Source organism: Colletotrichum truncatum, assembly GCF_014235925.2.
Source record: "Colletotrichum truncatum strain CMES1059 chromosome Unknown Contig_0013, whole genome shotgun sequence".
Lineage (NCBI taxonomy): Eukaryota > Fungi > Ascomycota > Sordariomycetes > Glomerellales > Glomerellaceae > Colletotrichum > Colletotrichum truncatum.
The window spans coordinates 244,530-254,960 of NW_027222410.1; the positions used below are offsets into that span (position 1 = coordinate 244,530).

Here is a 10,431-nt window from a genome sequence, read left to right on the forward strand (position 1 = left end):
CTACAATAAATCATGGAATCAGCTAGTATTGAAAGAAGGTTACAAATTGCCCTTCAAGCAATGAGAAATGACCCAAAACTTAGTGCTCGGGCCGCAGGTGCACTCTATACAGTCAGTCACGCAACATTAAGCCGGCGACTAAAGGGAATAGTCTCACGACGCGACAGCATGCCTAATTCACGGAATTTATCAGATTTAGAAGAGAAGACAATAGTTGAGTATATTCTCGACCTAGATGCGCGATCATTTCCTCCCCGGCTGAGTGGTGTGGAAGAAATGGCCAATCGACTTCTCGCAGAGCGCGACGCGCCTCCAGTTGGGAAGCGCTGGGCTTCTAATTTCGTCAAGCGACAACCACAGCTTAGGACGCGTTTCTTTCGCAAGTATGACTATAAGAGAGCTCAATGCGAAGATCCAGAGGTGATTCGTGGCTGGTTTTCGCTTGTGAAGAATACAATTGCGAAGTATAGTATTGCTGATGCTGATATCTACAACTTTGATGAGACCGGCTTTATGATAGGCGTTATTGCTTCTGGAATGGTTGTTACAAGTGCTGAAAGGCGTTCAAATACGAAGATGACACAGCCTGGCAATAGGGAATGGGTTACAGTTATCCAGGCTATTAATTCCCAAGGGGAGAGCATCCCGCCATACATCATCGTTGCAGGCCAGTATCACCTCTCAAGCTGGTATACAGAAACCTCTCTTCCGGGCGATTGGGCTATTGCAACGTCTGAAAATGGATAGACAACAAACGAGAGAGGTATTGACTGGATCAGATACTTCGACATTTATACAAAACCACGTACGTCTGGGAAATATCGCCTCCTCGTTGTTGATGGTCATGAAAGTCACCACTCCGCAGCCTTCGAGCTCTTTTGTCAAGAAAACAACATTATTACACTGTGCATGCCGGCTCACTCGTCTCATCTACTTCAACCCTTAGATGTTGGTTGTTTTCAGCTGTTAAAGAATGCCTACGGTCGGCAAATTGAGAATAAGATGCGGCGAGGCACAACCCATATCTCGAAGGAAGATTTCTTTGCAGCATTTTACGAAGCTTTTAAGCAGTCTTTTACGAGGAAAAATATCCAGGGAGGTTTCCAAGGAGCTGGACTTGTCCCTTTGAATGCAGAAAGTGTTCTCTCAAAGCTGGATGTAAAGTTCCGAACGCCAACGCCTGAGGAGGGGGTCCCTCAGACACCAGACCCTTGGATCTCTAGGACGCCGAGCAACCCAAGCGAAGCAAGATCACAGTCTACTTTTATTAAGAGTCGAATCTCACGCCACCGAAGCAGCTCTCCAGCATCAATTTATAGTGCTGTGAGTAAGCTAGCCAGAGGGACAGAAGGACTAGGGCATCGGGTAGCATTACTAGAGTCAGAGGTTCAAATCCTTCGAGAGGAGAATGCAATATTAAGTCGGCGTCGAAGGGCTAAGAAAACACGTCTACAGAAAGGAGGAAGTCTTACTATATCTACTGGAGAGGATATACAGTCGCAAAGAGAGGCAGACACGCAACTACAAGAGGAAACGCGACGGAGTAGTGGTCGCAAAGTGAGGTCTGAGACGACTCATCGTCGGTGTGGCGTATGCGGGAATACAGGCCACAACGCGAGAACATGTCAATTTATTGAGGAAACATCCGAAGAACAGGAATCCGAGTAGTATTAATCAATCTAAGATTTCTTGTTATAGATTTCGATATTATTGTCGCGAAGGTCTGGTTTACTGTCTCACTCGCTTGTCTGTCTCACTCGCTTATCATGTACGTTATCTATAGTGTATATTAATTTATTTTTAGCTATTTTAATTATTATTTAATTTTTAATGTCTAATTTATTAATTTTCTCTAGAAATAACGTACATGATAAGCGAGTGAGACAGACAAGCGAGTGAGACAGTAAACCAGACCTTCGCGACAATAATATCGAAATCTATAACAAGAAATCTTAGATTGATTAATACTACTCGGATTCCTGTTCTTCGGATGTTTCCTCAATAAATTGACATGTTCTCGCGTTGTGGCCTGTATTCCCGCATACGCCACACCGACGATGAGTCGTCTCAGACCTCACTTTGCGACCACTACTCCGTCGCGTTTCCTCTTGTAGTTGCGTGTCTGCCTCTCTTTGCGACTGTATATCCTCTCCAGTAGATATAGTAAGACTTCCTCCTTTCTGTAGACGTGTTTTCTTAGCCCTTCGACGCCGACTTAATATTGCATTCTCCTCTCGAAGGATTTGAACCTCTGACTCTAGTAATGCTACCCGATGCCCTAGTCCTTCTGTCCCTCTGGCTAGCTTACTCACAGCACTATAAATTGATGCTGGAGAGCTGCTTCGGTGGCGTGAGATTCGACTCTTAATAAAAGTAGACTGTGATCTTGCTTCGCTTGGGTTGCTCGGCGTCCTAGAGATCCAAGGGTCTGGTGTCTGAGGGACCCCCTCCTCAGGCGTTGGCGTTCGGAACTTTACATCCAGCTTTGAGAGAACACTTTCTGCATTCAAAGGGACAAGTCCAGCTCCTTGGAAACCTCCCTGGATATTTTTCCTCGTAAAAGACTGCTTAAAAGCTTCGTAAAATGCTGCAAAGAAATCTTCCTTCGAGATATGGGTTGTGCCTCGCCGCATCTTATTCTCAATTTGCCGACCGTAGGCATTCTTTAACAGCTGAAAACAACCAACATCTAAGGGTTGAAGTAGATGAGACGAGTGAGCCGGCATGCACAGTGTAATAATGTTGTTTTCTTGACAAAAGAGCTCGAAGGCTGCGGAGTGGTGACTTTCATGACCATCAACAACGAGGAGGCGATATTTCCCAGACGTACGTGGTTTTGTATAAATGTCGAAGTATCTGATCCAGTCAATACCTCTCTCGTTTGTTGTCTATCCATTTTCAGACGTTGCAATAGCCCAATCGCCCGGAAGAGAGGTTTCTGTATACCAGCTTGAGAGGTGATACTGGCCTGCAACGATGATGTATGGCGGGATGCTCTCCCCTTGGGAATTAATAGCCTGGATAACTGTAACCCATTCCCTATTGCCAGGCTGTGTCATCTTCGTATTTGAACGCCTTTCAGCACTTGTAACAACCATTCCAGAAGCAATAACGCCTATCATAAAGCCGGTCTCATCAAAGTTGTAGATATCAGCATCAGCAATACTATACTTCGCAATTGTATTCTTCACAAGCGAAAACCAGCCACGAATCACCTCTGGATCTTCGCATTGAGCTCTCTTATAGTCATACTTGCGAAAGAAACGCGTCCTAAGCTGTGGTTGTCGCTTGACGAAATTAGAAGCCCAGCGCTTCCCAACTGGAGGCGCGTCGCGCTCTGCGAGAAGTCGATTGGCCATTTCTTCCACACCACTCAGCCGGGGAGGAAATGATCGCGCATCTAGGTCGAGAATATACTCAACTATTGTCTTCTCTTCTAAATCTGATAAATTCCGTGAATTAGGCATGCTGTCGCGTCGTGAGACTATTCCCTTTAGTCGCCGGCTTAATGTTGCGTGACTGACTGTATAGAGTGCACCTGCGGCCCGAGCACTAAGTTTTGGGTCATTTCTCATTGCTTGAAGGGCAATTTGTAACCTTCTTTCAATACTAGCTGATTCCATGATTTATTGTAGAGGAAAAGGTGCCGGTCGCGTCAAGGTGCGACGGTCGCGGTTTACTGTCTCACTCGCTTGTCTGTCTCACTCGCTTATCATGTACGTTATACATCTTATTTTATTAAGTTACATATTAAGTCCTGATGAAAAGAACTTCTATTTTAATACTACTTATATACTTATTATAACTATTTTATTCTTTTAAGTAATGTTAATCTCTAAGTTAATTTATTCTTTATTTTTCTCTTTCTCGCATATCGCCTGGCTAGCGACTATTACGACCTTTGTTGGCCTCTGTCGACTTCAACCTTACAACCTTCGCCCTCTTAAGACCCTTCTTCTCCGCAGCACTCAAAATAGCTCACCACTGCTTTCTCACCTATCATTATCCCCCTTCGTATCAATTTAGTTCTGGCAACTACTTGTCTCTGCGTCACAGACTCAAGTAGAGACAACCAGAGGTAATTGTTACAAGGAGGTCAGGGCAACCAACTTTGGCACAAAGCAAAAGCTTCGGTAATAATAAATTTATTATCATTATTCCCTATTCTACACTATATAGCTACATCGGCCAACACCCTGATTGGTTGGGTCGTAATAGTAATACGCCTAAATAGTAATACCTAACTACTAATAAAGCCGCGTGTTATAATTAGATAAAAATAATAAAGTAGAAACCATTTCCTTCTTTCTATCTATTTAAAAGTATCTATAATACTTACTATAGCTATTCTTAATATTCTTACTAAAAGCATATCTAATCACTTTATTATTTAAAAAAGTAGTAGGCTTAAGTTATATATTTTATATTCAACAGCTATATATTAGTATTACTTAACTCAGCTTCCATGTAACTATAAATGAAATAACTCAAGATATCATCTTAAGTAGTATTGAATCTTATTTTATCTAGACTATACTACCCAGCCTTATAATATAACTCTATAACAGACTTGTATGAATATAAATCTTCAGGGCAACACAAACTCAGAAAGAGCAGTTTCAGAACATTACCACACGCAGACTTAGAAAGTCTCGCGATAAACCGACTCCAAAATGCCAATCAATTGTGGCTCTTCAACAGACCCAGAGTCATAGCCAAGAAGACCACCATACAACGGACAATCGTGCCGTCGGAAAGCGATAGGGTGGTACTGCAAGTTTAAAAGAGAACACGTTCAGAGTACAACAACTAAAGATCGCAGGAGAAGAAAGAGTCTAGAGGTTCGTTTTCTAGATGGAGAAATTAGTCAAAAATTAGAGACGCGCCATAATGGAGCTTATATTAAATCAAAGTACTCTGCTGAGAACAGGTAATTTAATACACTTGGTTGCCCTTAAATTAAGATTATCTATAGATAATACGCACCCCTTCGTGCCATCTACGGCGAGCTGATAGACTAGCCCCCAACCAACTCAAACAACCTCGTCACTTACGATCCGGGGGAGGGGTTGTGAACCGCGCTGAGTCGCACCAAGAGAGTGACCAACTTTTGTGGCTAGGTACAGGGTGCCGCGCGATATCAAGGCTACATAAAAGAAGGCATAACTCAGCAAACCAATCCATATGCGATGCAGGGGCCGCTTACTCATGACATGTTCTTGCATGCAGAGTATTACGACTTTTGTTCTCCGTAGAGAACTCGTAATCTCAGGGAACAGCCAGGTTACGCGGCTTTGGCCAGTCTCTTTGATCGTTATCAAGCTTCTACCCATGTCTAAACCCAATGCCACAAAACCCCTTCTTCTAGCAGAGCACACACGCCCTCACTCCCGCTGTCCAAAGGCAATGACCACCTCGATGATGCCGCCATTGTTCTTGAGCTCGGCCTTCACCCTGCTCTTCATGGCTGAACGCTCATCCCCGGTGAAGGACAACTTGACGCTCCGCGCGAAGGACACGAGCGGCTCGATTGGCCCCGTGACCCCGTTAACGCTTTGCTCGCGCAGTTCCGGTTTCGTACTTTTCCCGAGCCTGCACATGACCCTCCTCTTCTGCACGTTCTTCAGGCCGCCCTCGCGCAGGTAGGACGCCAGCTCGTTGGCGAAATCGCCGACGCCGATACCCGTCCAGTTCTCGGACGCCATGCGCGCGAAGTCGGTTATGGCGGGCCCGTTGGGCGGCGCCGTGAAGGCGTTCATCTCCTGCAGCTGTACCCAGCTGCCAGGCTTCGCAAGCGTCGCGAGGTTCCGGACGACCTCTGTCGGCCGCGACGGGCTGGAGCCCGAGAGGCTGCCGCGCACGTGGACGAGGTCGAAGGTGCTCTACAGGTCCTGCGGCCACAGGTCCTTGAATGAGTGTTGGAAGTACTTGATGCCGTCCGGTTGGGAGGGGAAGAGCTCGCCCTCGATGTCGCTGCCGAAGTACTCGTGCTCCGCCGTGACGGTGCTGCGCAGGTCGCGGAGCCAGATGCCTCATTTTTTGGGGGGGATCATCAACATCACTGTCAGGGGTGGGAGGGAGAGTAGGGACTGTCTCAAGGGTGCTACTAACCATCAGCAGTGCCGGAGTCGAGGATACTTTTTCCCGGCTCGTCGAGGTTGACGGGCGCCACGGCGAGCTTGTGGTCCAACGCGTCGAAGTAGACGGCGTTGAGGTCACGAAGACGCTGGAGCTCGGGGCTGTGCCCGACATCCTCGGTCATGTTCATGAAGTTATCCATCCTTGCGGCTTTGATATTAGATATTGTCATCTTGTCGGTTGCGTATAAGAGCACAGTTCGTAATGATTCGTGATCGGTTGCGTAACTCCACCGGCTGATACCGAGTCAGACGGCGGCTATAGCAAGGTACGATTAAGTAGACCACGGACGGTTCCTACAGGGTGTTAAAAATGACTATGAAAGTGTGGTCTCCGTTTTCCTACGCTCCTCAACTGCATGCTTGGGGTCGTTCCTTGTCCCCGAGAGGATTTGGCCCGAAGGCGTAGCCCCGAACATGGCCCGTGCGCGCCGAAAGCCGTCCCGCTCGGGTGTCCACCCGAAAGTCTCCCCATACGGGCGCCGAAAGTGGTTTGTCTAACATGTCCATCGGCAGAAAGTCTGCATGCTGGGGCTGCCACGCTTATCAATTCGATGTGTTGTCGAAACAGCTTCCTCCGAATCGCGTAATCCGATATGTCGCATGATACAACGTTTGGGAGCAGGGCCGGGATGCACCCGGTGGATAACGGTGATAAGTTGCCCAGACGTAGATATCACTCCTTTTGCATTGGGTAAATCGGATTGTTGCGGGCCTTGGCAATCCGGCAATCCAAGTCTTTTGCGTGAAATCATATTTTGTGTACAGGGCGAGCAAGAGCCGCGAGCGACACGTGGGGCATAGAAGAACTTACCCTAGACACATCACTTTTACTACGAATTTTGTCCTTTTGCTTGGTTCCGTTGTGACGCCACCAACTTTCCTCTAAGTCTACGAAAGCGGAGTGGCGCTCTGCTTTTACCTAACACGTTTCCCAGCCGCAAACTCAGGTTGCAAGGGTAATTCTATTTACACTTTAGCGATAGCAAGACAATAGAAATTACAGGGCTTTCAGAATACCAGCTAGAGATCTTTAGCTGAACGCATAGACTGAAATCTGCGCCCGGCCGTAGCTTCGTGCCACATCCGCAAGCCCAGAGTATTTAAAGTGTCGACTCGGTAATATTTTCTTCTTTCTTAGCTTCATATTACATTGGCTATCATTGACGTCGACGACTATGCAAGGATTTCCATCAACAGCTACTTTCCAAAATCGCACAATGCCAGGGACAGATTGGTCAATAACTGGGGCCATCCAACCACCGTGCGAAGTTCGTTCGACGGATGCGTGGCGGTACCTTGCCGGGCTTCGTGATGCTTCAATAAGCAGGAAAAATGTAGCCTCTCTTTTGTTCGGTCATGTCATATTTATTTTAGTCATTTATTTTTTCTTCAGCTCGTTGATACTTGCGATATGGAACAACCAGTCAACAGAGACAAGGACGCCAAACTTGTCTACGCTCGCTTTTTTCAGTGCTCTGACCAACGTGATGTCTGTCACGATGGTTGACCTCGGTGCGCTACACTTCTGTTGGGCCATGAAATGGGCCGCAGTGCAAAGGAAAGACCTCTCCTTGAAGGATATAAGACAAATACTTCGGAGCGACAGTGCTCTTCCCGCATCCAAGAGCCTCATTTTAGGTCCCATGCGGGCAAGGATGGTTGCACTGTTCTCTTTCGCTCTGAAGCTTGGTCCTCCTCTAGGCTTCTAGTTTCTCTTCGGCGGATACGGAGTACAATGTGACGACGAAAGCAGGTCAGACGAGATCATGTCACACGAGATCATGTCAGACGAGAGCAAGTCAAGTTCGCAGCCTTTTGTGCAGCTGCTCGTTGGTAGCGGTGTCCTCTCGCTGGGATTAGTGCTCGTCTGCTTGATCGCCTTGCTGTTCATTGTCCCCAGGACAGATGGCGTCCCGCGGTCTATGCTGACTATCGCAATCTCTCTTTCCAAGGTCATCAAGCCTCTCCAGCAACGAGGAACCATGGCTACTACCAAGCAAATCGTTGCTAAGCTTAGTAGAACCCAGCGTTTCCGTGCCATCCGCGCCGACATGAACGGTCAGCTTGTTCTCGAATTCGCACCTTGCGATCCAACAGAACATCGCTCGTTAGAGGCTGACGCTAAGGTCGCATTCGATTTGTGTACAGAGCATAACAAATCATTTCTCCTATCGCATGTAAAGAGGTTGGCGCTGCCTATAGCGGGTTCCCTCATACTTGCTATTGGTATTCAAGTGTGGTTGCAGAATATTAATAACCGAAGGCCCGAAAATGCTGATGAATGCCTCCCCATGGACCAAATATTCGGTTTCCCGGGCGCACGGATCAGCTTAAATATTCTCGTCTCATTTTACGGTCTCGCTATCGCCGCTGCCTTCGAGCAGATGATGCACATCTACCGCTGGTCCGCCCTCCACAGGAACCCCCTTAGAATTCTCCAGCTTGAGAATCTCTTCCAGGGGCACACAATCTTCTCGTCCTGGCGTTTTCATGACCTACCTATCCTAGGACGTCGCATCTTCACCACGGGCGTGGTAAGCAACATTGCTACTCGTTTGTGTATTGGCATAATCCCGCCGCTGGTGCTACTCATGGGTTGGGACTCAAACACAAACTCATCATACCGAAGCGCCATATTCGTGCTAACGTGGGCATCCTTTGGTTTGGCATTGCTTTGTAGTATTGTTCTGTTGGTATCGACTCGGGGAAGCTATGTCCCGGATGATGACCCGCTCGTTATAGCGGTAGTATTGCAGGACTTTGTTAACATGTTCCGCGAGACAAACGAGATGGTAAACACACGTATTATAAAGTGGCAACTGGGTTCAGTCCAAGCACCCAGAGAGGGCGCCACTACGACAGGAAGTTCGTTATTAAAAGTATCAGTCCAACAGGTAGTCGGACCATTTAAGATTGGACGATATATATAGATACAAATGACCGTCGTTAAGCAGGATATCTATAGGTATAATATATCAATAGTGCCTCCCGCTAGCATTACGACAAGTTACATAAAAGAGTTCCATAGTGCTACAGTCATACGTATTCAGCTAGTTGAGAAGATAAATGGCCATCCAGGCACATAATTCTATCTTTGTCTCCAAAATAGACAATTCTATAAGTTATTCGGAATACCAGCCATCTTGTGTTTATGGAAACCTGTGGGTCGTTCTTTTCCTGATCAGCTTCAGCTCCCTAGACCACAACAGCTTTGTCAAAAAAGACATTCAGAATAGCACTTCGTCATCAAAAAAGCCGTGCACACAACGGAATATGACATCTTCAAAAGGGCTGAGAAAAACGAGGTATCTTGGCTTGCCCAGCCACTCAAAGGAGCATACGCAGTGTCTGAGACAGATGATGGCAGCGATCTGGTAGCGGTATCGCAAAAAGTCTTCCTAGATGGGCCATATGAACAGGATATTCACCTCAAAAATCTTAAGGCCGTCATCCTGGTTGTTGAGGGCTGCGGCACCTTTGGGGCTGTTTCTCGCGCTATGTTTCTCGCTCAGCGCGCTTTCCAAAACAGGCAAGAGATGAAAGCTCAGAAAGATTTCAGCGGACGATTCGAGAGATTTTATAGCGACAAACGAGAAGAGTCATTTTATTCTGTATTCCGGAGCTGCAAGCGCAAGACCGGTTGGCCACGACCCAGTTATCTCAACTAACGTCTCTAGGCGACGACCACGTAAGTTACACATATTTCTAATATCAGACTCATAGAAAGGATAAGTACTCTTATATATTTATGTTGTCTATCCGAAGCTAATGGTCTTTTATTAGTTATTATATTTATCATAGATACTAGACTATGTTAAGTAAATACAGTCTTATAGGAAAAGAAAGCATTAATATAGGCTCCTATGCGAAATTCTATCCTAGACTCTAATAGAGTCGATTTATTAGCTATTCTTAGTATGTTATATTTACTCCCTAGTACATTCCATTATCCTTAAAGTCTTAGTTAGCGCAAAGGTAGAGTTTACCTATATTATCTATAAGTTCGTGATCCAAGCTGGGATTGAGACGCGGGTCTTCAGGGTAGGATATGTTGAGGTTTTGGATGAGACAACTACTCTTCGACGTGCCACAGAGAACGGGTTTCTGGACCAGCACGTGGTAAAGTAGAATATCATTCGGTCAGGGGTACATCATTCCACACTAGCAAAGCGCAGAATTCGAGTAGAGAACATCCGGGAAATGCCCTTTTGGGATGGAAATCTCGCGTGTGTATTTTCACTGAATAGCCTTCCCCTTCCTGAGTTTTTCATTTTCGAGTATGGTTTTCAAT

At 46.4% G+C, this 10,431-nt stretch overlaps 4 protein-coding genes across 4 annotated transcripts; 2 read left to right on the forward strand and 2 right to left on the reverse strand.

The window, feature by feature from the left end:
* Window positions 1-168: 168 nt before the first annotated feature.
* On the forward strand, window positions 169-1,668 carry CTRU02_215131 (transposase; the record flags this gene model as incomplete). Its single annotated transcript, XM_070206374.1, has 2 exons — window positions 169-731; window positions 780-1,668. The coding sequence occupies 2 exons, from the start codon at window positions 169-171 to the stop codon at window positions 1,666-1,668; spliced, it is 1,452 nt and encodes a 483-aa protein (XP_070059933.1).
* A 299-nt stretch (window positions 1,669-1,967) lies between these two features.
* On the reverse strand, window positions 1,968-3,467 carry CTRU02_215132 (transposase; the record flags this gene model as incomplete). The annotated part of the gene is made up of 2 exons (XM_070206375.1): window positions 1,968-2,856; window positions 2,905-3,467. 2 exons carry the CDS (start codon window positions 3,465-3,467, stop codon window positions 1,968-1,970), a joined length of 1,452 nt encoding a protein of 483 aa, XP_070059934.1.
* A 1,917-nt stretch (window positions 3,468-5,384) lies between these two features.
* CTRU02_215133 (uncharacterized protein) lies at window positions 5,385-6,280 on the reverse strand (the record flags this gene model as incomplete). The annotated part of the gene is made up of 3 exons (XM_036731917.1): window positions 5,385-5,835; window positions 5,887-6,031; window positions 6,112-6,280. 3 exons carry the CDS (start codon window positions 6,278-6,280, stop codon window positions 5,385-5,387), a joined length of 765 nt encoding a protein of 254 aa, XP_036576305.1.
* Window positions 6,281-7,906: 1,626 nt separating this feature from the next.
* CTRU02_215134 (uncharacterized protein) lies at window positions 7,907-9,872 on the forward strand (the record flags this gene model as incomplete). The annotated part of the gene is made up of 4 exons (XM_036731916.2): window positions 7,907-8,674; window positions 9,377-9,779; window positions 9,818-9,828; window positions 9,864-9,872. The coding sequence occupies 4 exons, from the start codon at window positions 7,907-7,909 to the stop codon at window positions 9,870-9,872; spliced, it is 1,191 nt and encodes a 396-aa protein (XP_036576304.2).
* Window positions 9,873-10,431: the final 559 nt, after the last annotated feature.